The 24675-nt window shown below is 43.2% G+C and overlaps 1 protein-coding gene and 5 non-coding genes across 6 annotated transcripts; 1 reads left to right on the forward strand and 5 right to left on the reverse strand.

The window, feature by feature from the left end:
- The first annotated feature begins 1068 nt into the window (after nucleotides 1–1068).
- Serp (chitin deacetylase-like protein serp) lies at nucleotides 1069–11404 on the forward strand. Its single transcript, XM_076791650.1, has 5 exons — nucleotides 1069–1401; nucleotides 7265–7666; nucleotides 8131–8452; nucleotides 9253–9552; nucleotides 10449–11404. Exons 1-5 carry the CDS (start codon nucleotides 1353–1355, stop codon nucleotides 10975–10977), a joined length of 1602 nt encoding a protein of 533 aa, XP_076647765.1. The 5' UTR covers nucleotides 1069–1352; the 3' UTR covers nucleotides 10978–11404.
- Nucleotides 11405–19400: 7996 nt separating this feature from the next.
- On the reverse strand, nucleotides 19401–19494 carry Trnay-gua (transfer RNA tyrosine (anticodon GUA)). Its single transcript has 2 exons — nucleotides 19458–19494; nucleotides 19401–19436 (listed from the first exon to the last, which is right to left on the reverse strand). It is a non-coding gene; the product is annotated as a tRNA-Tyr (tRNA).
- A 201-nt stretch (nucleotides 19495–19695) lies between these two features.
- Trnay-gua (transfer RNA tyrosine (anticodon GUA)) lies at nucleotides 19696–19794 on the reverse strand. Its single transcript has 2 exons — nucleotides 19758–19794; nucleotides 19696–19731 (listed from the first exon to the last, which is right to left on the reverse strand). It is a non-coding gene; the product is annotated as a tRNA-Tyr (tRNA).
- An 877-nt stretch (nucleotides 19795–20671) lies between these two features.
- On the reverse strand, nucleotides 20672–20770 carry Trnay-gua (transfer RNA tyrosine (anticodon GUA)). Its single transcript has 2 exons — nucleotides 20734–20770; nucleotides 20672–20707 (listed from the first exon to the last, which is right to left on the reverse strand). It is a non-coding gene; the product is annotated as a tRNA-Tyr (tRNA).
- A 445-nt stretch (nucleotides 20771–21215) lies between these two features.
- On the reverse strand, nucleotides 21216–21314 carry Trnay-gua (transfer RNA tyrosine (anticodon GUA)). Its single transcript has 2 exons — nucleotides 21278–21314; nucleotides 21216–21251 (listed from the first exon to the last, which is right to left on the reverse strand). It is a non-coding gene; the product is annotated as a tRNA-Tyr (tRNA).
- Nucleotides 21315–21759: 445 nt separating this feature from the next.
- Trnay-gua (transfer RNA tyrosine (anticodon GUA)) lies at nucleotides 21760–21855 on the reverse strand. Its single transcript has 2 exons — nucleotides 21819–21855; nucleotides 21760–21795 (listed from the first exon to the last, which is right to left on the reverse strand). It is a non-coding gene; the product is annotated as a tRNA-Tyr (tRNA).
- Between the last annotated feature and the right edge of the window lie 2820 nt (nucleotides 21856–24675).

Here is a 24675-nt window from a genome sequence, read left to right on the forward strand (position 1 = left end):
CAAGACAATTTCAGGTACGTAATTTAGGATCGAGAATCCTAGATCTTCCAAAGAGGTTGAAGAACCTTCGTATTTTGCAATTTTGGTGCGATACAGTAGCGATAATTGTTGTAGAAGAATTTTGTTGGGGTCACGAGAGACCGCAGGATGCCATTGCAGGGTTAAAGGTAGCTCGAGATACTTTTTCAATGTGATCGATTAGTTTTGAAAGGTAATGGAATATTTTTCAGGTAACAGAATACTTTTTTGGAGACTTATTGTAGAATCTTGTAGCCCAAGTTCCGTCGTAAACACTGCTTTACGGTGAAGCACGGCGCGGATCGTAAACGATCCATCGATCCGCGCCTGTTTTACTGCGATCCCGAGATCTTGGGGGAGTGCGAAGACACAGTTGCCCGGTCAACGTAATGGCGGATCGCGGGGAATCGGTTCGAACGACGACCTGAAACTTTCGACTCGTAAAATTTCGAAGAAAGTTAGAGCCAACGGGGGTAGCTAACTTTTCCACGGAAAAAGCGTCGTGATCGATATTCATTTGACGTAGTATCAATCACAGGATCGTTCAAATCGTCACATCAACAATATTTTCGATCAAGGTGGATGTCCTTTAATCGCTAAACAAATTTTTCAATGTTTTAAAATAGAGAAATTACAGGTTCTAATATTTTTAATTTGCGCCTGGTCAGATTGCAAAGAAGAATTTCCTAACAAATTCCTTTCCTTCGGTACATCTTCTAAAAAGGACGACTGAAAATTTGGACAGACACATTCTCGTTACTTTCATAAAACATTACAAAATACTCACTTTTGAAGCTCCGTGAGCCTAGCGTCGAATCAAGGACGGTCAAATGATGCAGGAATCCTGATCGAAGTCCTCCCCTCGGCCACTCCTACGCCACTGGGTGCTCGATCGCTCGAGCAGCTCCTGGATCACCGTAGACCCGTGCACCGGACACCGATGGCGCCCGAGTCCCGTAGAAAGAGGGGGTCCTGTTCGCGCGCACGGTGGTGGTGGAAATATAAGGCTGGCCGAGTGTCGGGCCTCAGTCAGTCCGTGAGAGCGGTACCTTACATCTTCAAGGTCCGTGTCCTTGAATCGCCTAGTCGAGGCCCGAAGCTGCTCGCCCGCGAGCGTTGATCACAAGCACGCATACTCACTCGTACATACGCACGATCTGTAGACACAGGATCGTAGAAAAAGATCGAGCGGAAGTGCGGAAGTACTCGTGGCCCCTTTGGGACCTATCCCGGACCGGTGGCGACAGGTGTAACTGACGGGGGATCGTGGAATACGACGGTGATCACGTGAGAACGGACCCAAAGTAGCTTAGCTACTTCAGCTCGTGGAGAGGATGAGGTCCTCGTTGGTGCTGCTGTTTCTGGCAGCGATCGTCTTCGCCGGTGAGTACCCGATCATCTTTCAAGTCGTAAGGCCCATGACCAGATCGACGACCGGTCCCCATAGCCTTCGGGTACCTAGCTTCAGGGTAGTTCGATTCGGAAGGGTTGAAAGTTGAGGGGATAGGATCGAAAGGTGGACTTAGAGTCGGATCAAGACTGGCGATCCAGAGTGGAACTAGCTGGCGACGGGAACATGGAGTCGTCCGGCGAATTCGGCCGTCGATCCTCAATATGGGACTGAATTTCGACACCCATTGGGCCCCCGAGGCTACCCGTATCGGTCGTTTGCGATCCTCCAGTGGTAAAGAGAGGTTCAAATGGGTTTTTCTTAGCGTCGGGATTAGGGTAACGAGGTTGCGGACACCTGTGGCGGGCAGGTCGGTCAAGTCGGCCACTTAATTGGAGTTCGTTCGGGCCCGATTTGGTGCCGCTGAGGCCCCTCGTGTTGTGTCCGTTCAAGGTTCTTTTTCTTTTTTCGAGATTGGGAAAGGAGAGTCGGGTTCTGATAGAGAGAGGCCGAGCTCAGGCAATGTTACGGGTCACCGGGAACAATTGTGGGCCTATGGTACAACGATCGGGCCCAGCAGACCGTGGACAGGTTTTTTTTTGTATCGTGGTTTCCCGGACGGAGGTTCGCGGGCGTCGCGATTGAAAATCGATTCTCCGGCGGTCGCCAGAGACGACGACAGGTTGCATAAGAGATTAGAGCGTGAAAGCCTCTCTGGGCCTGGTCGGTCCCGGATGGGTGACGTCACTGCCGTGCCCTGAAAATCGACGGGGTGGGGGCCACAACTTTCCCCGTTTGTCGCGGCCCCGGCCTGCCTCGGGGACCTACGCAGATACGTCCCAACTGAAATTGTCCCTCGAGACGGGATTCGAGCGACGTGGGCCCTACGGGTCTTGAACCGCTTCTTGTATTCTTGTAGAATGGGCAGCAAATTCGGAGATCCTCGTATAGTGACATTTGCGTTCGACAAAGGTAACGATGTAATGATTAACTTGATTTTCCGATCGAAACGATCGAGCCTGAAAATTAACTTGGAAGCGTCAGCGTGACGCAATAACTATGAAAATGCCTGTAAGATGAGCCACGTAATTTTGAAAATTCTGGAAGAACGACTCTTCTGTTAGACACAGGATGAGCGATTCATTATGAAGTTATTAAGAAAATTAAGCTAGAAGCACATGTACAGACCACCTCTTTTTTAACTGCCTGTAGAATGACCTACAATTTTAATCATTATTATAGAAGGCTTCTCGAATGATTCGTCGCTTAATTTTTCGATCGAAGAAGTCAACTCTGTAACAAATAATTTAATTGTGAAAGCATCAGCGTGGATAATCATTTTTGGAACTGCCTGTAGAATGACCTATAAATTTCTTCATTATTATAGAAGGCTTCTTGAATCATTCATCGTTTAATCTTGCAATTGGAAAAGTCAACAGCGCAACAAATAATTAAACTGTGAAAGCATCAGCGTGGATAATCATTTTTGGAACTGCCTGTAGAATCGAGACTAGTCGCTCCAAAGAATCCAACATGTTCTCTCATACTTTGTGTTCTTTCAATTTTGTAAACTAGACAATTATATGTTCGTGGACCACCAATTTTGGACACGCCTGTACAAATTTTCTAAAACTTCAGAAACAATTCCTACCGGAAAATTTTCTGAAACCTTTTCACTAACTTCTTGCTCCTAGAATGTTGCAACTAACGAAATATTCTAAAATCGTCGTCCTTGACCGCTCTTATTGAATCAGCCTGTAGGGTATTCTATTCTCCAACCAATCTGAACCTTGTATGTCTCTATCTTCTCAACCTCGAACATTTCTACAGAGATATTTAACTGAAATCGATCGATTCTTCCCGGCGAAACGATCGGACCATTATTTTTGGAGCCGCCGGTAGTCCGCTCGATTTTTAAGTAGATTCAGAACGTCTGACCAGTTTCCAAAGTCGACGCCCTCGTCGATCCTCCGAGGAACACCGGCCCGAGTTCTGGCTCGCGTTCTCTAACGCTAATTGGACCCTCCATAATTTTTCCCCACCCCCAACGCTTCCGTATTAACGTTCCCGATTTTGTTCCTGCAACTTTTAATCGTCCCGTTCAGTTTCACAGCTGGCGAAACTGCGATCGACGGCAGATTCGCCTAAGAATTCCATGTTTCCCGAGGAATTCGCGAAAGTTTCTTCGAGGCTGGTACCTCGCCATTTGCTTTCCTACTTAAGACGATGATTTCTACAGAAATGCCACCGAAATCACCGAAGCTCCCACTCCCGATCGGGAACGACCTTCTCGAGGAACTTCTTCGACAACTTTCTCCTGAAACGATCGAAGAACGAGTCGCCCTTGCGCGTAACATTGCCTGAATTGTTGCGGACATTTGTGCAAAATAAACATCGTTTATACTCGTCACAAGCTGTAGCAGTTCGATACAAAGTTACTTCGTTTCTGTATAATTTCAACCTATTCCACTGTAATTTATTTTACCGTTATTGTAACTTCTTTGACGCTCGTCTCCAACCAGAAACAGGAGATTTATATTCGCCTAAATATTCTATACCTTGACGACAGCAACATAGAATTTTTTTTTTGGTTTAAAGAAAATTCACGAAATATACATTTTTATCAAAGTTTATTTTTGGGGGCTGAATTTTGCAAAAGATTTTATTCGACTGAAAGCGATTTTACTGAACTGGAAGTGGTAGCCTCTGAAAATGACTCGTTCATTTTTTCGGGCCAATTTACCCAAGATTATTTTGTTCTGGTCTCATTGTTCTTTAAAGTTTTATAACTGGGTTCTCTGGTGATGGATATTTCGTTGGTCGTGCTTTCGTTGTGGTAATTATTGATTTGGCCAGGTTTTCCGAGGAAGCAATCGGTATCACGACCGCGGACGAATTCGGAACTAATAAAACAATGTCGTTCGAAACTTGCCGGAACAGCTTTCTCCGTTCGCTGCTTTGATATAAAATTAACGCGAGCTCCAAACTGCAAAGAGAAGAAAGCAAACACGTGTTCCGCCGCACGTAAAAATACGCGGCTCGCCTCCGCTTTCACGACGTAAGCGTTTCCTACGCGGAATGGGTTTCATCGGGACAATAATCTCGTCCGGCAACCACGCTCCTTTGTCTCCGTGCACATAATTATTAACCGTAAACAACCGAAAAGCGCATAACCGCAGCGCGAGTTTCCGTGCGAAACAAAAATCAACAATTCATTGGAAGAACAAGTCTTTGTCAAACGCAAAAGCCGGAAAAATAAGACACGAATGCATTTCCATAAATTTAAAATCACCTCTTCTAAATAACGAATGAATTAAAATAATGAATTTCTTCAAATGAACATAATCCCAAACTTTGTGCAACACTTCACAGTTATTTGTTGCTCCTGCTTGTCGATATGTGTGCACAAGCGTCCCCACATTATTAAATATCGAAAGAATTATTTATCCGACCACACACGAATGTTTAAACTATAATTTCTAGTGGTATCTTCTGCCTATTTTTGGTTGGAAGTATTATTTTCAAAACTGGACAAAAATGGGTAGCTGTAATTTAAAACGGTGAAAACATTAGATTTTTAAACTATGATATTTTTAACCTAGTAATCATATTAGGAAAATCAATTTCTATCTCTGTTTGTTGCAATTCGAGATATTTTAGAGACCCGCTGTCTATTCACAACACATGATCCAGAACGTTGCAATGAAATGCCTATTTGTTAATTTATCTACTGAGCCAAGTGTTTTATCGCTTCCATTCCAGTTTTATTTACATTTCTGCCGAGCAGAACAGAATCATTAAATAGAACATATTAGTCGATGCTCAGTTACGCAAACGAGTTAAATATTGGTCAAATCGTACGAGGCACGCCGACAGCGCGTTACGTAAAATAATATGATTGCTTTTCACTTCCTAGTCGGGCATACATAAAGCCGTTAATTTGATCGTAGGAGAAAAAAGAAATGTGTGTAATTGGTAGCAGGGTCTTGTCCGTCTGTTGGGCAAGGCTGAAATGCAAAAACAGAGTATTACACTAACCAACGAATATTCAGCTTTTTCTTCGCGTTTTCATAATCGGTCCCGAACGATTCCCGTAACAATAATACTCTAGATACTCTACCAATAATATTCGGACACTCTTAAAAGGACGACCACTTTTTTAAATATCGAACCATACGACTCGGATCTCCTCTTTTAGCTAGCACGAACAATAAGTTTACCACGAAAGAAATTTTAAAGAGGAAACAGGTCAGAATTGCAGAGGAAATGCTGATAGTTGTTTTTCACAACTTTTTTGCACGAGCCTGTATTGAACATCTGAAAAATACATACAGATTTGATTTGAATTTAAATCAGAGCAAATTCTCAATGTTGAGAGTTCAACATTTTTTCTAGAAAACTAGATTTCTCAAGAATCGAGAGCGATGGAGGAAAATAATTTTCAGTAGACTTTTTTCAATTTTTCCAGACGAATTTTAAGAGAGTGGACATCGCATGAAAATTTTATTTTTAGTGGAAATCGTTCTAAATTCTATCGGATATTTTGACAATTTTTATAACCCATGAACGCACAAAATTCCACAGTCTAGAGATCAGTATATCAAACTCTATATCGCAAAGTTAGTGTTGGCCAGTGTCAACAACACGCGTCCGTGGAATAAGCGATCCGAGCTTTCGTTGGACAACGCTCGGCGACGACACTATCGATCCACGAATAAATAACCGCCGGCTAAACTTATATTGACGCTAATCTCTCTCTCTCTCCCTCTCCCTCTCTATTCCACTTTCCATAATCTCGCAACTGATATCCCCAGCACGAGCATTACGTAACTCTGTAAATCTCAGCGTTTCGCCGTAGAAATTCGCGACTGGCCAATTTTGTTTGCGAGACGCTCTCTCGAGGACACGCTAGAAATTTTGGGAATGTCTCTGTTTGTCGCGAAAACGCGTCTCAGCCCGAGGTCCAAGCGGCGATATTCTCCTGCCAAAACTTGCGATCATTCTCCAGCAAAAATCTACACGAAGACATGATTTTTTAAAAATACTGTCCACTCTTTCTCAGAGATTTCTGCGATCAGAACCGCAAAGTCTGTGTCTATGCTCTGTGTCTATCGACACGTTGACTGCCATGTCCTTATGTGGGTGACTATTCGTCCAGTAACATGCAAGAAAGTTAGGGAACTTCTCAATATTATTCATTTAATTTTTTTTTCAATTTTTATTTCATTAACGCTAGGTTTACGGAGCACTAAAAATTACTATTTTACATTACGTATCTATCAAAGTTTGTAGCCATTTTTTGAATAATATATGCCCAAAGAAATCAATCAATCAATTTCAAACCGAAATCAATTTTTGACCAATCAATCAATCAATTTTTGAAATCAATTTGTTAAATATTCGGATGCATTTTTACAATCTCAATATTCGCAATTTAAAAATATTCGAATTCGTCGTTTTGACGGCTCCCGTAAATCTAGTGTTAAATAACTTACTTCGATTTTATGGAATTTTTCCGGTTTCTGGTTGTCCAGTGAAAGTGTTAACAAGAATCCTGTGAAATTAGAATAGATTCAATTATTACCATTAGACCGCGAATTCAATGCGAAACGGTAAAAGCATTCAAAGAATTTAAAAATACTGTTGTACCGTTTTCGACTCGATAAGATTAACGAGAAAAGAAGTAAATGCTCCTGTGTCTTTGTAATGGACACAATTTTTATTTCGCATAAAAGTCCACGGTTCAATTGTTATAAGAGAGTACGTTCAGGGCACGCACTACAGGGTAGTTTTGGGGTCAGTTGAAACCGGAAAGGGAGAATAAATTTGAAAAAGGGACGAACGGTCTGTTTGCAGAGGGCTTGGACCGAGTGAAGCGGCAAGAGGACGCGAAGAAGGAGGAGAGCTTCGAGAGCGAGATCTGCAAGGACAAAGACGCAGGAGAATGGTTCCGATTGGTTGCGGGCGAGGGTGACAACTGTCGTGACGTCATCCAATGCACCAGCTCCGGCCTGCAGGCGATCAGGTGTCCCGCAGGACTCTACTTCGACATCGACAAGCAGACCTGCGACTGGAAGGACTCGGTGAACAATTGCAAGCTGAAGAACAAAGAGCGAAAAGCGAAGCCGTTGCTCTACACCGAGGAGCCGCTCTGTCAAGATGGCTTCCTCGCTTGCGGCGATGGCTCCTGTATCGAGAGAGGACTCTTCTGCAACGGCGAAAAGGATTGTACCGACGGGTCCGACGAGAACATTTGCGGTGAGTGAATCGTTGCGATTTTTATTTAAATATTTTCGAGAGCGATCGGCGAGTGACACGTTAGTATTGAGAGTAAATGGCAGCGATTGTTAGAATTGGGAGTAATTGGCATTGGTCGGTGGGGAGTGGGAGTAATTGCCAGCGGTTGTAGCAATCCGGAGTAATTGGATTCGAAGGCTGCCAGACCGCTAATTGGATGTTCCCGGGGAATTTCTTCGGCTCTAGCTTCTTCCGAAATTGGAGGATTTGTTCGATATTAGAGGAACAGATCGTTTCGAGACGCGGCAATTTTTAGAGTAAAGATCGGAGTGGCATTTTCGATTGTTATAGTAAAAAATCATTTAAACTTCGTTTGCACGAAACTACGTCTCGAAATTTTTATACCGAAAACGGCTCCAAGAATGTGAATAGAAATCGAAACCGAAGGCGCCGAAGGGGAACAATCGGACCGTTTGCAATTCCAGACATGGACAACGACCCTAACAGAGCGCCGCCATGCGACCCCACGGTCTGCGTTCTTCCCGATTGCTTCTGTTCCGAGGACGGCACCCTGATCCCCGGCGACCTTCCCTCGAAGGACGTTCCCCAGATGATCACGATCACGTTCGACGACGCGATCAACAACAACAACATCGGCCTATACAAAGAGATCTTCAACGGGAAACGAAAGAACCCGAACGGCTGCGACATCAAGGCCAGCTTCTTCGTCTCCCACAAGTACACCAACTACTCGGCGGTGCAGGAAATGCACCGGAAAGGACACGAGATCGCCGTTCACTCTATCTCGTAAGCAAAACGTCCCTGGGACGCCCGTCTCGCTAATCCGCATTATCTAGATCCGCATTATCGAGATCGCTCGGTCGACCAGTTTCATTTCTCGATCCTCCGCGCCTTTGTACACTTGAGATCTACTAGAAACAGGCGACGATATTTCATTTTTCTTGGGATTGTTCAACCAGTTAACTGTGCAATTTAATTTGACAAATCCCTCACGGCGCGGAATTCAAATCAAGCGATGACGAGTATACACGTCGAATGCAGGCGAAATGCCGGTATTATAAATTTTACGAAAATAAGAAAGCAAAATGAGAAAGAATTACATTTTTATTCGATAAGAAATTAAGAATTCGTTAACGTTAACCGCACCGAAATAGAATTTTGGATGACGTGCATACACGTCAAACTTCGAATTTTAATAGCTTTTTTAATTACTCGAGTGGGGTAATTTAGTTCCAGCAATATTTCTGATATTCAAAGAAAAACTCTGTCTTCTCGTCGAATACTGTTAAGCAAAAGAAGTTGTTTTGTGTTCAATATTTTTTAACTAGTATATTCTAGGATCAACTATCACTTGCTCAAGCTAATGTCAGTTCCTAGTATAACCAGTAGCCTGGTCTCCATTTTATCTCTACTCTTCAGCGATACTTTTGTATAAAAATGGTAAAATGCCCACCCACGAGTAAATTCATCAAAAAATACTCAATCTAGGAAAATTGATCGTCCGTTAGGAAGATGTTCAGACTTTTCTGAGATCCTTCAGTGTAGGACCCAGTGTTAAATAGACAAAAATTCATCTCCCCCAAAAGACACAACGACGACGAGCGCTTCTGGTCGGACGCGACCGTCGACGACTGGGCGAAGGAGATGGCCGGTATGAGGATCATCGCCGAGAAGTACGCTAATTTGACCGACAACAGCGTTGTCGGAGTCAGGGCACCTTATCTGAGAGTCGGCGGCAATAATCAGTTCACCATGATGGAGGAGCAGGCCTTCCTCTACGATTCTACCATCACCGCGGCCTTGAACAACCCTCCGCTGTGGCCTTACACCATGTACTTCAGGATGCCGCATCGCTGCCACGGAAACCTTCAACATTGCCCCACCAGGTAACCTAAAAATCTCAACACTTCCAATTGCAAATCCATCAACCTGAAAAACTCCCTAAAATCAAAGCAGTTTATTCAATGAAGTAAGGATTGTTACACCAAGTACTTCTTCAGGCTTCATTTTGCATAAACATTGCCCCACCAGATAACCTAAAAATCTCTGAACGCTTCCAATTGCAAATCCATCAACCTGGAAAACTCCCTAAAATCACAGCAGTGTATTCAATGAAGTAAGGATTGTTACACCAAGTACTTCTTCGGGCTTCATTTTGCATAAACATTGTCCCACCAGGTAACCTAAAAATCTCTGAACGCTTGCAATTGCAAATCCATCAACCTAGAAAACTCCATAAAATCAAAGCAGCTTACTTAATGAAGTAAGGATTGTTACACCAAGTACTTCTTCGGGCTTCATTTTGCATAAACATTGTCCCACCAGGTAACCTAAAAATCTCAACGCTTCCAATTGCAAATCCATCAACCAGGAAAACTCCCTAAAATCAAAGCAGTGTATTCAATGAAGTAAGGATTGTTGCACCAAGTACTTCTTCGGGCTTCATTTTGCATAAACATTGCCCCACCAGGTAACCTAAAAATCTCAACGCTTCTAATTGCAAATCCATCAACCTGGAAAACTCCCTAAAATCAAAGCATTTTATTCAATGAAGTAAGGATTGTTACACCACTTCTTCAGGCTTCTTACATTTCGCGTATCCGGAGACAATTTGGTACACTGGGTAGACTATCGTGAAAATTCATTTTCAAATCCGAACAAATAATTCTCGATACTTTGATGAATTTGAAATGGTCACTATTCGGTGAACCTAGTGTCAAGCTACTTCCTCGACGCAGCAGAGGAAGCAGCGTTGACACGCCTAACCATAATTCCTCGCCAGGTCTCACGCAGTCTGGGAGATGGTGATGAACGAGCTGGACCGTCGCGAGGATCCTCAGAACGACGAGTACCTTCCTGGTTGCGCGATGGTGGACTCTTGCAGCAACATCCTGACCGGCGACCAGTTCTACAACTTCCTGAACCATAACTTCGAGCGGCATTACGAGCAGAACCGTGCCCCGTTGGGTCTCTACTTCCACGCGGCCTGGCTGAAGAACAACCCGGAGTTCCTGGACGCGTTCCTCTATTGGATCGACGAGATCCTGTCGAACCACAACGACGTGTACTTCGTGACGATGACCCAGGTGATCCAGTGGATCCAGAACCCGCGCACGGTCACCGAGTCGAAGAACTTCGAGCCCTGGAGGGAGAAGTGTGTCGTCGACGGGAATCAAGCCTGTTGGGTGCCGCACACCTGCAAATTGACCTCGAAAGAGGTACCCGGCGAGACCATCAACCTGCAGACCTGCGTGCGCTGCCCGAACAACTACCCGTGGCTGAACGACCCGACCGGAGACGGTTTCTTCTAGACAACCAGGCCCCGATCTCGTCCGAGTCAGACCCCGCAGGCGTTCACCTAATCCCACGACCCTAATCCTCCCCCGAATCCCCTGAATCCGATTCTTCACGAGTTTCAAGGTGGGCGTCGCACACGTTTTCGACCCGGGAGCCGGCTCGACTACGGTACAGGGTAACCACCGGCCCTGGACCAAGGCGAATCAAGGTTATCCAAGGTCATCCAAGGTTACAGGGTCCTGGGAAACTGCCGAGCCGTCCCCTGGACGCGCGAAAACTCTCGTCGCACCAGCGATCTGTGATAAGCTACGCGAACGCCACGACGACGACGAGACGGCCGGATCCCATCATCCCATGGTGTTCACGGGACGCCTCCCCCCCCCCACCTCCCCCCACCCCACGGACCCAAAAGAAACGGCCGGGCCTCACCCGGCAAAAACGGGGCCCGCCCCCCCCCCCTCGATTGTGTATAGTAGAGAACGCGCGTAACCCCTCACCCCCAACTTTTCTTCGCTCCCCCCACGAGAATCCCCATTTCAGCAGCCGGGGAGGGGGCCGGAGAGTGGATCAGCTGATCTAAGTTGGCCCCGGCGCGATCCTGCTGGCCCCCAGGAGCTCCGTTGCCCCGAGGAGCTTCCACCTCTCGCTCGGTGCCCTTACTTTTCTAAGGGTTTGCCGAACTTTTATATATATATATATAAAATGCATATATATATTTGAATATAATGATGATATATGTTGTATGTACATTATTAACGATAAGTGATACTATCAATTACCGAACGGAGCCTTTAATAAAAGAGAAACTTGCGAGACCGTATACGGAGTTGTTTGTTTTTTATTTTTTATCTGATCCTAGACCCTCTGGAGATTGTTTGGAAGGGGGGAGTTATGGTTAAAGGGTGTGGGAGTATTTTTTGGTGATGATTATTCCTGTCGATCTTGCTCTTGGGATATTAACCCTTAGCGCTCGAATGGTGACTCTGAAGCACCACCAGAAATTGTTGCGGCATTATTTCAAAGAAATTAGAAAAAATATTACGAAATATTTGTTACATTACAATGTTTGTATTTAATAGATTACTAAACATTCAAATACTACATGTAGAAATCGGATCAGTTTCGTTTGAATAAATTGAAAATATTCTAAGACGGAAGAAAAATTTAATTTTACATTGAAAATAGTGCCGAGTGCAAAGGGGCAATCGCGTTTGAATTTGTGTTAGGGAGAAGGAATTATCCTCGACTTATTAAAATTGTTAAAATTCATTTAACTTCTGTTTCTTACGAATGACTTGGGCAATTTTGTATTTCGCATAAATATCCGCACGACAACGTGCAAATTCACTTGGTGCGGCAAGACATTATATTGAACTTGAGTAACCTCGGAAAATGAATGGTAACTTTGAACCACGGCATCTGAATATAGAACGATGAATAAACGATCGAGGCTTGCAAAGCCAAGAACATGACGAATAGAATAATTTCACAATGTTAAACAGGCGTTACATGATTTTAATCACCTTGCACCTTCGGTTCTCTCCGCGACCGTTTAATCAGATACAACAACATGGCAACATGGCCGCGGCACGCACTGATTACAACCAGATACCGAAACGTGTAACTGTTGTTAAGTCTTTCGAATTGGCATTGCTCGAAGAAATATGTTCGAGATGCTCCTCGTGATTCCTGGTTTACGTCAGAACCAATGCTTTAAACGTTCGAGACAACAATCTGTTGCACATTCAATCCGATGATCAACCTCGACGGAAAAATGGCCATCATTGGCGAACACATGTAAGAAGATAGCAACAATTTTTTCTTTTGGTGAATGAATCGACCATGGATTTGCACATTGAAATTTCCCCTTTAGAACGACTCCTTGAAAATTGATGGAGGATTCTTTTTAGCCGTTTCACCGAGCTTTCAATACAAGGTAGACCTGTTCTTCGTTTTCCATCCATAAAATGGTCAAAACAAGTCGTACAACGACTTTTAAAGATTCGTTGTAAAGAGGAAGCTTCAATCTTCAAAACCGTGGTGGATTAGTTGACGAAAAACAATTTTCAATGGTTTTACAGCCGTTTCAATCGGTACCATTTTTCCATCTGCATCTGTCTTCGTCAATCTCCAACGCGCTGTATTATAGAAATCAATTTAAGAAAAAAAATTAACAATGGTATACGAAAATAGGGGCTTCAAGCTTTAAACGGAGTCCAGGTTTATGATTGAACAGTGCTTCTTCGTGACTATAGCGACTATAATAGTTTCAGTATCAAGAATCTTTCGAAAATTGGAAGTGTAGCGTTGGAATACCGAATGGCACAGTAGCCGCCATGTTAACACGTTGACTGCCATGTCACCCTTGTGTGGGTGACGGAATTATTTGTCCAGGTTTTAAAATGAATTTCCACGCTGATATATTCATTGTAACAAATTCGATTAGGATCTGTAAAATTTTTATTTCATTAAATAACTTGCTTTGATTTTATGGAATTCTTGCCGGTTCTAGTTTGGCAATCAAAGAGTAGTTTTCTCAGTCTAATAAAGAAATGATTCCGGTCGAGCGATCAGCCGGAGGCTTTGCTGCGAGCGAACAAAAGATCGCGATTACGATCTGCAGCGGCCGCGAAAGTAAAACGGCACTTAATGGCACGGTAGCCGGTTCGGGAACGCGATGGGATCAGAATGGTAATCGATTGACTTGTCGATTGCGATCGGCCGGGACAATTTGTTAGCTCGAGCCGCGGACAGAGATTACCGGTGCCGTTATTTTCCGCGTGGCGGACTCGCGCTGCCAGATGAAAGGAAACAGTGGAAAGAGAGAAAGAGGGATTGTAACCTCGCGAAATACCAGCAGTTTGCATTCCGATGCAGCCTCTCTTTCCTCGCCGTTTATGCATCGTTTCCATTCCGCGACGATCCCAGCCGCCTCTCGGTACCCTCCTCTCGAAAGCGCGGCGATCTTTCGCCGCGAAAAAAATGCCTCCGCAAATATTCCCCACCGTTTCCACGAGATGTCTCCTCGGCAACCATACCTTTTTCCACCGCGGGAAAAACGACGTTTAATTCATGCGATTTCATTCGACGCGAATTGACCATATCTCGCGGACCTGTCCATTTTTCTCCACGGCATTCACTGTGAAACGTCTGCGGATTTAGGAACTTGTTTGACGTCTATAAATTATTCTCTAGCAGTACGCTACGAATATTTATTCATATTTCAAGTTTTTTACTTGTTGCAGCTGTGATTCGACTTCATGAGTTCGTGATCGTACATTTATCTTACGGAGAAGATTCAAATGTTGCTTACTGAGAAAATGAATTGCATGAATGATGTTGATAATTAGACAGTGCGCTCAGAGTGAAATTTTGTTGTACGCGACAGGAAATCTGCATTTTAATTATATTCTATAAAATAATATGTGTTCTTCAGAAAAATGGTAACTTGTAACGTGAACGCAGGTTTGTCAGAGTTCCTCGGCACAATTCGCAATGCAACTTTATGAAGAATCTCGTGAATGAATTTTCCAACGCATCGGCGGAATCGCGTGCACCCACGCGCTGCGGAGGCAATCAGCAAATGTCGCAATTAAATTCCGATCTCCCGGCGGCATAAATCTTTGGTAAACGGGTGTCGATTCGAACGGGGGCCGTGTTTTATTCGCGAGCGATGCGTTTCGCTCGACGACGCGCGAAATGCTCGCGAAATCACCGACACAATTTGCTCAACCGCCATTTTTTACTCCCCGCGCGACGATTCTGCATCGATCCGAGCGAGCTGCGAACACTATGCATCCGACTATGCACTTAATTCTCTGGCGCGTGGTTGTGGACTGTGCTTCGTGGAAAGAATATTCAATCTGTAGAAATTAAAAAAAAATTTATCGATTGAATTTTTCAGTTCCATTCCAAAAAATTAAGGAGCCATCTTGGGTTTTGTGGAGGAAAGGAATTCTTATGCTTAAGAATTAATTGAGCTTTTAGGTGATTTTTCGGTGATAATAAACAGAGCATCTGAGGAGCTTTTGATGTACCATTTTGCGGAGAAAAAGAATATTTATACGGGGGAATTATTAAGGTCTTAGGCGATTTTTATAAACGAAGAGTGCAAGGGCCATTTTGTGAAGAAAAAGAATTTTTATACCGAAGAATTCTTGCAGTTTTAGGCGATAATTGGTCTAAATAATCTAAGTGCCACTTTACGTGCCATTTTGTAAAGAAAAAAAAATTTTATACCGAAGAATTCTTGCAGTTTTAGGCGATAATTGGTCTAGATAATCTAAGTGCCACTTTACGTGCCATTTTGTAAAGAAAAAGAATTTTTATATCGAAAAATTCTTGCAGTTTTAGGCAATAATTCGTCTACATAGTCTAAGGGCCATTTTACGTGGCATTTTGTAAAGAAAAAGAATTTTTATATCGAAAAATTCTTGCAGTTTTAGGCAATAATTCGTCTACATAGTCTAAGGGCCATTTTACGTGCCATTTTGTAAAGAAAAAGAATTTTTATACCGAAGAATTCTTGCAGTTTTAGGCGATAATTGGTCTAAATAGTCTAAGGGCCATTTTACGTGCCATTTTGTAAAGAAAAGGAATTTCTGTACCAAAGAAATTTGTTTTGATTGGACGAAGCATCTTCCCAGAGATTTTGATTTTTGTTTTCCGTTTCGAGCACTTTCATTTCCAACAATTTCTTGTGTTTCCGCCTTTATCAGATTTCACCAGGTGCCATTCGGAATGTCTTCGTGTAGCCATTTATTCCGTCGATTCACGCTTTCCATCGTAAACCATTGGTTCCATCATTGTACCTCTTGGGATTCTCCTAGCTCGAACCTGTTTCTCGATCGAGTCCAAGAAAATATTACTATAATCACTATTATTGGATACTGGTATTATTAGACATGTCCTCGAACCCAGTGGTGTACAAAATGGATGTTAACCGTAAAGCCGACATGTCAATAAATATGGAAAAGTAGGAAGGAAAGTAAAAGCGAAATACATCGGCAGGCACAGAAAGAAAATAATACTTGGCATTTGATCGATGGTATTATACCATATTAAGTGGATAGTTCTGTTTTACGTTACACGATAATGTTCATGGCTCGAAACTACTCCAATTAACCCAATTTTATTAAAACATACTGCAGACAAGCTAACACTATTCAATACTTTCTTTTACCGATTCACTTTTACTGAATGAATATGAATCTGTGTTCTACAGAATTGGATGGAAAGTTCATTTTATGTTAGAAAATCATGATCTACAATCCAACGATTCCAATGAACTCGTTTATACATCTTCCAGATAAATCGCTGCAAATAAAATCCGAGCTAATAGAATTCTTCTTTTACCGATTCACACATATTCATCTTATTTCATGCTAGGAGATAACGATCCTGCATTCACACGATTTCAATTAGCCCAATTTCACAAAAAAAAAAGAAAATACAGACAAATCGACGCGAACAGAATCCTACTTCTCCACTTCCATTCGTTTGAAAAATCCCGTGACAATACAATTTTTCACGTGACTTTTCTGGAAGAAATGCGGGGAACTTTGGCGATCGATGGTAGAGGGATCGAGCGGATCGAGAGGATCGAGCGACGACAATGGCGAGGCCGGGTCGGCTGAAAATCTCGCGCGCAAGCGAAAGTAGAGAAAGCTGCGTATCTCGGCGCCGGGCAAGGCCGTCCCTGGCTAAGGCTCCTTCGACAGGATGCCGAGCATGATCTTTCGAGCGGATCATGCAGGAATCTCGTTAACGTTCTCCGGACGACGACGGAGCTTCGGAAGAATCCGCTCGTTAAGGAAACCGCTTCGAAGAAACTCGCAGTTTCCGAAGTCGTTTCTGTATCGCTCGCCGCGGTAATAACAGTAACTTCTTCTTCGTCGCGACGATCCATAGAAAATGGCGGATCTCCGTTTCATTTTCACCCGACCGTTCCCGATTTCTACTTTGCGATCTCTCAATCTTGCATTGTCGCTTCATTAATTCAATCTATTACTTTCGAAAAAATGATATTGGTTCGCTGATAAAATCGACTACGAAATTGACACGTTCCCTGAGAACGTTTGTTGCTGATCTTCATTGTGAAAAAGGTCTTAACGATACTGAGAGACGGTAGACGTCTCATATTTATGACTAGAGCAGCATCAACGTGGCGGAGCGTCCGCCATTTTGTTGGTAACGGTGACGCACCGAATTTTTCCCCCAATAATCATTATCGCGAAACAGGTATCGCCAACGCAATAATATTTGGCTGCGCGGAGCATAATTTTCGAGAATCGGGAATGGTAATCGTTCGAGAAGTTAGGCTTGAACGAGCCGTCACGTGGAAGATAAGATACCGCGACGAAGAAGTACTCCGAAAGAACCATGATAGAAAAGATCGTCGAGAATCAACCTTGGAAATCGATCACCGTTTCCTGATATGAGAAAGTGTCGAGAAAACAACAACTTTGGTCGCCAGTTTTGTTGTATAAAGACCGATGAAGTAGGTACTCTTAAAACTGGGAATCGAATTAATTGGTGCCACTTTATCACCTGATTTATCGAGAATGGAGAAATCGTTTAATAACATGCATAATGGTATCATTGAAGTGTCTATCACCGTTTTCACGGTCCAAAGAAATTAAATAATTTATAGAATTAACTACCGAGAATTTTTTCTGCTTTATTACTAGACTGCGGATTTTATGGATTTATAACATGTAACATGGAAATCAATTTATCTCTCACTCCTGTTCCCTGCAGTCGATACAAGAAATGTTTAATTTGCATAAAGATTAGTCTATATACCATAAACCAAGTTTACACCTACTCACCCACACACACATACACAAAAGAAAATATCAATAAAATGACAGCTCCGTTACCATTTCTGCACGGAGGGAAAAATGGAACATTCCAATAACCGAGGATTTATGCATCGCATCTCGCCTCAAGATTTCTCCGGCATAGAAGAAGCTTATTTATTCCTGGATCGTAGATCTTCCGAGCATAGATATCAACGGGAATTAGCTGCGTGCCGTTTCAATTGCGATCGAACGCAAACGTTCGCTCTGGAAAAGGAAATAAAGTCGCCCGATCGAACGAGCAAAAGTACCAAAAGCCAGCTCGTTACCATTCCGAGCATCCTCTCGTTTCGATTCTGACCCGATTTATCCGTTCAATTCCGAGATAACAGAGGCCGATCGATCCGCGGCCGCGTTCCTAGACACAATGACAGTGTCAGTGTCAGGGAACGCGCATGATTTCACATTATTAATCTCACCGTTCCGATAAGCGCCGCGACACCGTTTATCACGGATCATCCGATAATCTGGGCCTGAATGGAGTCGATCGCCCACGGGATTCCGTGTCAAAATCAATTTTTAAAAAACGGTGGCCTCGGAGAAATTGACTGCAGTCTGTTTTTCGAAACAAAAGTCCTAAAAGTTGCTGACTTCCCAAGCGAGAGAAAAATTGCCTGATGCAATTATGACACACAGGAGTCAAATAGAAATGCATTTCTTCTCTTAATAATTTCGATAAGTTGCCATCTTTAAAAATTAATTTTTCTCTCACCTTTAAAAATTCAAGTTTGCCATAACACAATCTGCAGATCTTTAAGGCCTGTTAATTAACTAAACCGGACCGATTTGGGATTTTTCGGGCTAGTTCTTCGTCGATCAGGGTGTCAATAATTTAAGAATGATAAATGAATTCCAATTTGTTCTGATACGTCCAAAGTTTTCGACTTAATATGTTCAGTTTGAACATAAAAGCATGGAGAACCGTATAAAGCTGACAATGCTTGGATCATGGGAGTATAGTGATCGACTACAGTGACGGTCAGTGTTCCAGATCCCTTTCATAGGAAAAGAGACTGTAATTTCGCGTCGACTACAGCACAGAAGCCGAATAGCTGAATTATTTGTCCCTCTGTCGGCTCCTTTGGAGTCACGCGACTAATCTGCACCGCGTTAATTGAAATTCTCTGGAGAGGGGGGGGGGGTGAAGGGAGTCGATGCCAGCGATCGGATTTCCTTGGTGGTTTCACCTGAATTTAATCGCACTGCCTTCGTCGGAGATAATTGCTCTCTGGAACGAAGTGAATGAAATATTTCCGCCCTTGTCGTGGAATTTACTGTGCAGGCTAATTATTGGTATTAACTGCGCCGTAGTGGTGCTTTTAGGATGTTTCAGGGTTGGCGATTAGGTTCGTAAAGATCCCCCAGATACAAGATCGTTCGGTAAATAAATAATTAAGACCAGTTCATCTTCTTAGTGTTAATAACACGACGTATTTGGGGGCCATTTATTTTTAATCGCCCCACGAGTCTGCGTTAAAAAATTTAATTTCGAATATATAGATTCGGAAATATAGCGTGAGTAACGACGGTAAATAAAAATTGCATAAAAAACGATTGTTTCATGAAAAAATAATATTTCCTTCGAGCCGGATTCGAACCAGCGACCTATGGATGTCTACAATCGCACATAACCTCTACAGTCCACCGCTCTACCAACTGAGCTATCGAAGGATTGTGGAAGACCCTGCTTAAATATGAATAACACGATACGCCTTTCGTAATTCGTAACACTTAATTGATTTAATGATTACAGCGTGAAGTGTTCGCTAAAAAATTAAACGAATATTATAACGATCACTCGATACACGCTGTACACAGAGGAACGATAAAATTCAAGAAAAAAATGAAAGACGAAGTGACAAAAGTGTATTCTCCTTCGAGCCGGATTTGAACCAGCGACCTATGGATGTCTCTTTCTTGCCATTTTTAACCAACTACAGTCCACCGCTCTACCAACTGAGCTATCGAAGGTAATTGACAAGTGCCATTTTTTTAAACAGTCTGTTCTGATCGGGGAAAAAATATTTAATCAATCCCTATACGTTCTTATACTTGAATGTTCGAATGCTCACGTTCAAACCTTATTTATTTCTTAATTAGATGGTCAAATTTTGACATTTTCTACCACACGGATCGGTCAAAGTAATTTATTAGGGACCATATATTTATTAACACGTCATCCTTTGTATTAATATTTTAAGAGTTGTGTGATGATTAAAACGATAAATTATCATTTAAAAAATTCCTCCGACGTGGATTCGAACCAAGGACCTTCGGGAGTCTCAGTTTACCATTTTCAGCTAAGTGAGGTAGCGGAGGTGTTGTTCAAAATCCTTTTGAAACGAGGATTCATTACAAATTAACGGAAGTCGACAACGATACAACCAGCAAAAATGATTCCTTCGATCCGGATTTGACACCGCGACCTATGGACGTCTCTTTTGTCATTTTTAACCACCTGCAGTCCACCGGTGTGACGACTGACCTACCAAAGATGCTCTCTAACGTCCTCCTCGACAAGAATTCATGACCAATTAATGGAACTTGAGGAAACGGGAATCCAGCTGACAAAAATGATTCCTTCGAGCCGGATTTTAACCAGCGAGCTATGGATGTCTCTTTTGTCATTTTTAACCACCTACAGTTCACCGGTGTGACGACTGAGCTATCGAAGGTACTTGACAAGTGCCATTTTTTTAAACAGTCTCTTCTGATCGGAAAAAAATATTTAACGAATCCCTATACAATCACTATACGTGAGAAGGTGCTCTCGAACATCTTCTTCGATAGGAATTCATGACCAATTAGCGGAACTTGAGGAAACGGGAATCCAGCTGACAAAAATGATTCCTTCGAGCCGGATTTGAACCAGCGAGCTATGGATGTCTCTTTTTTGCCATTTTTAACCAACTACAGTCCACCGCTCTACCAACTGAGCTATCGAAGGTACTTGACAAGTGCCATTTTTTTAAACAGTCTGTTCTGATCGGAAAAAAATATTTAACGAATCCCTATACTATCACTATACGTGAGAAGATGCTCTCGAACATCTTCTTGGATAGGAATTCATGACCAATTAATGGAACTTGAGGAAACGGGAATCCGGCTGACAAAAATGATTCCTTCGATCCGGATTTGACCCAGCGAGCTATGGATGTCTCTTTTTTGCCATTTTTAACCAACTACAGTCCACCACTCTGCCAACTGAGCTATCGAAGGTACTTGACAAGTGCCATTTTTTTAAACAGTCTGTTCTGATCGGAAAAAAATATTTAACGAATCCCTATACAATCACCATACGTGAGAAGGTGCTCTCGAACGTCTTCCTCGACAAGAATTCATGACCAATTAATGGAACTTGAGGAAACTGGAATCCAGCTGACAAAAATGATTCCTTCGAGCCGGATTTGAACCAGCGAGCTATGGATGTCTCTTTTTTGCCATTTTTAACCAACTACAGTCCACCGCTCTACCAACTGAGCTATCGAAGGTACTTGACAAGTGCCATTTTTTTAAACAGTCTGTTCTGATCGGAAAAAAATATTTAACGAATCCCTATACTATCACTATACGTGAGAAGATGCTCTCGAACATCTTCTTGGATAGGAATTCATGACCAATTAATGGAACTTGAGGAAACGGGAATCCGGCTGACAAAAATGATTCCTTCGATCCGGATTTGACCCAGCGAGCTATGGATGTCTCTTTTTTGCCATTTTTAACCAACTACAGTCCACCACTCTGCCAACTGAGCTATCGAAGGTACTTGACAAGTGCCATTTTTTTAAACAGTCTGTTCTGATCGGAAAAAAATATTTAACGAATCCCTATACAATCACCATACGTGAGAAGGTGCTCTCTAACGTCCTCTTCGACAAGAATTCATGACCAATTAATGGAACTTGAGGAAACGGGAATCCAGCTGACAAAAATAATTCCTTCGAGCCGGATTTGAACCAGCGACCTATGGATATCTGAGCAATCTCGTCAGCCAACTACAGTCCACCGCTCTACCAACTGAGCTATCGAAGGCTGTTGATCGCGGACTCGTCTCCCGGCTCTCATAACTCAAACGGTTTGCCACTAAAGCGTCAAAGAGAAAGGTAGCCTCACCGACATGTCCGACAAGGAAAAATTCCGAAGTCGAAGCCGGATTCAAACCGGCGACCTATGGTTCGCCATTCGTGGGATTCGAGTGGTTCTCTCGGCTCTCGGCTCCTCAGCCTCGCCGAGCATTCGATCCGATCGATTGATGGGCTCTCGGTGTGTGCATAATGGTAGTAATTATACCTACATCGTTCACCTCGCAATCGGTAGCTTCTCCTTCGCGCGAGGAGTGGGGAGGGGCGATCGATTTAATCGACGAATAATCGCGGGCTCGTGAAATTGTTCGCGAGCGATCGATGCTCTCAACGAATCGATCGCACCGGGAGAGTCTGCAGCGAAGAGGACACGGTCGAGCGATTATGAGATGATCCAGAGGTCCGCGGGATTTCAGGAAAGTTCAGTGCCAAGATCAGGGGTAGATCGTTGGTTCGTTCATTTCACTGTCTCGTCCACCAACGACGATTTCAGAACGGTTAGAAATTGAAGACCAGCGATTTATCACTTCTCATACTGTGATAGTATTCGAAGTAAACAATATTTCCAGACTATTTTCTAAATATTTATTAACACTGAACCTACCACCGCCGGTCAAAATGACCGTTCCAGATTTTTTAGGATTACTGAAATTGTGCTTTCGTGGAAAACGATTAAATAAATATATAAATAGGAGAGCATGTATTATAATACGAATCGCACAAAATCCAAATAAAATCAATCTCGTCATTTTTATAAGACGGTAGGTTTAGTGTTAAATCATCCTACAAGTCGTTCATCGAATTTCAGTGGTTATCTTGCTTAGGCTGTATGAATTTGAAAACCACACTAAATCTTTGTAACGATATAAAAAAAATACCCTCGTGTTCAGGAGAGTCTGCAGACTCACTCCGGGTAAAAATCATTCCCGTGTCTATCACGGTCGAGTCAGAAAAAATTCTCAAAATGAAAAATTCACGTCGATCGGAACGAAATCTTTGAAACCGGAAAGCGCTTTGCAGATCCCATAATCTCTGCACGAAATTTCTATATTAAGTTTATCTGCGATCTACTCGGGGACATGAAAGAACGAAACGGAGGCTCGCTTTTACCGAGGGGTAATTTGCTGGTTGTGGAAGAAGAGGGGAAAGCCCGATTCGCATTGTCGCAATCGTAATCGCAATCGCAGGAAAACGGTATCGTTCGGAGCCGATTGCGGGGAACCGCGAGTTATGTCGTCGCCGTCAAAGCGTGGACAAAGTGAGAGGGGGATCGTGTCGAAAGGGGGGTTGGGAGGGGGATGAAAAGAGCGAGAGACAGCCGGCGGATTTATGGGGCTCTTAGCGGCGTTTCTTCGACGCGTTCCGGCGCAGGACGCCATTAGCGTAACCGCCGCAACGCCGTGCAACGTAACGCATAATAATAAACCCTGTGTTCCGCTACCGGCGTTACGGGATCGTCACGGATGGCCGAGCAAAAATTCTCGCACCCTTTCATTCCGGCGTTGAACGTGGAATAAATCGCTGGAAACGCGGCGCTGATCGATAGATCCCGACCCCCCGGGGACAAAACTCAGTCGATGGAAAAACGATTTCACGGGGATCGACGGTTTCCACGGCCCGTTGAAAACCTAATCCGCGACGCGTCCGGCCCCGTTCATCGATCGCAATCGATCGTACGGACGCCACCCTTTCTCGATCGCCGCGACGATTTCCGGTTAAAAAATTGAGTAAACACTCCGAAATCCTCCGTTCAGGATTCGGAGATTCAGGATTGAATTGTTGTACTCCGAGACCGGAAATACCCTTCAAATCAAATCTCCCGCGCTCCCACGAGCCGCACCATTAAGAAGTGGTTCGACAGCGAACTGAATTATGCATGCGTTTTAAATTTGAATCCCATTAGCCGACGATATCCGACCCGAGAGACAGCTATTTACATCGATGTGCATGTAGTAGGTCAGTGAATTAGGTACACGCACGGACAACAGAATTCCGTTCTTTATCGTATCAAGAACAAGATGGCGGCGGAAGTGAGACGCCGTCCGTTCCCACCGGGTCTTTGAAATAAATCAAACTAGGCGGAATAACTCGTTGCTTCCGTTGAAAATCGCTTGACGATGGTTTCTTCGCTCTCGATCGATTCCTAAACAACTTAGTTTCTAACTTTGCGAGCTGGAAATTCGTTTGGTGACCGTGCGACAAGATGGCGGCTCGGGAAATGGCCCGAAATCGTGCAGTTTCCGGCGTCGTAATTATTGTCGGCTCTTTTTGTTGCAAAAATGTTATATGAACTAGTCGGAACATGGTACAGAATGGTACAGAATGATGTGTCACCGAATTTATTGTGAAACCAACGATGCGGATGGAGTTAAAAGTTGATCGAACCTAACTGTCGGCGCTGTTGAACATTTTAAGCTCTGTGAAGACAAAATGCTTCACGATGTTGACGTTGTATCGTCTATTTATATATTATTTTTGGGTTCCGATACACCTGGGAAAACATTTGAGTAACGCTCTATATGATTTTGAAAAACGATTACTTCGCAAGAAGTGTTTACTTACATTGCAAAATGCATACATTATTTTTGTTAATTTTCTCACTCTGACTGCAAAGATTAACATTCACGAAAGGATAATATATGAAATTAGGTCTCAAAAATTAATTCATCGCCCACAGTCTCCAGGATAAACGAAGACCCCGAGGCTCCGACGAATTAACATTCGTACAAGGTTAAAATCGAACCCGAAACGGTAAAGTAATTAGTATTTA

This window comes from Halictus rubicundus, chromosome 8 (assembly GCF_050948215.1).
Source record: "Halictus rubicundus isolate RS-2024b chromosome 8, iyHalRubi1_principal, whole genome shotgun sequence".
In the NCBI taxonomy this organism is placed as follows: Eukaryota; Metazoa; Arthropoda; class Insecta; order Hymenoptera; family Halictidae; genus Halictus; species Halictus rubicundus.

Coding starts and splice junctions, on each gene's coding strand:
- Serp (XM_076791650.1), top strand. CDS start 1,353: ATGAGGTCCTCGTTGGTGCTGCTGTTTCTGGCAGCGATCGTCTTCGCC. Junction 1,402..7,264: donor GGCAGCGATCGTCTTCGCCG/GTGAGTACCCGA, acceptor GTCTGTTTGCAG/AGGGCTTGGACCGAGTGAAG. Junction 7,667..8,130: donor GTCCGACGAGAACATTTGCG/GTGAGTGAATCG, acceptor TTGCAATTCCAG/ACATGGACAACGACCCTAAC.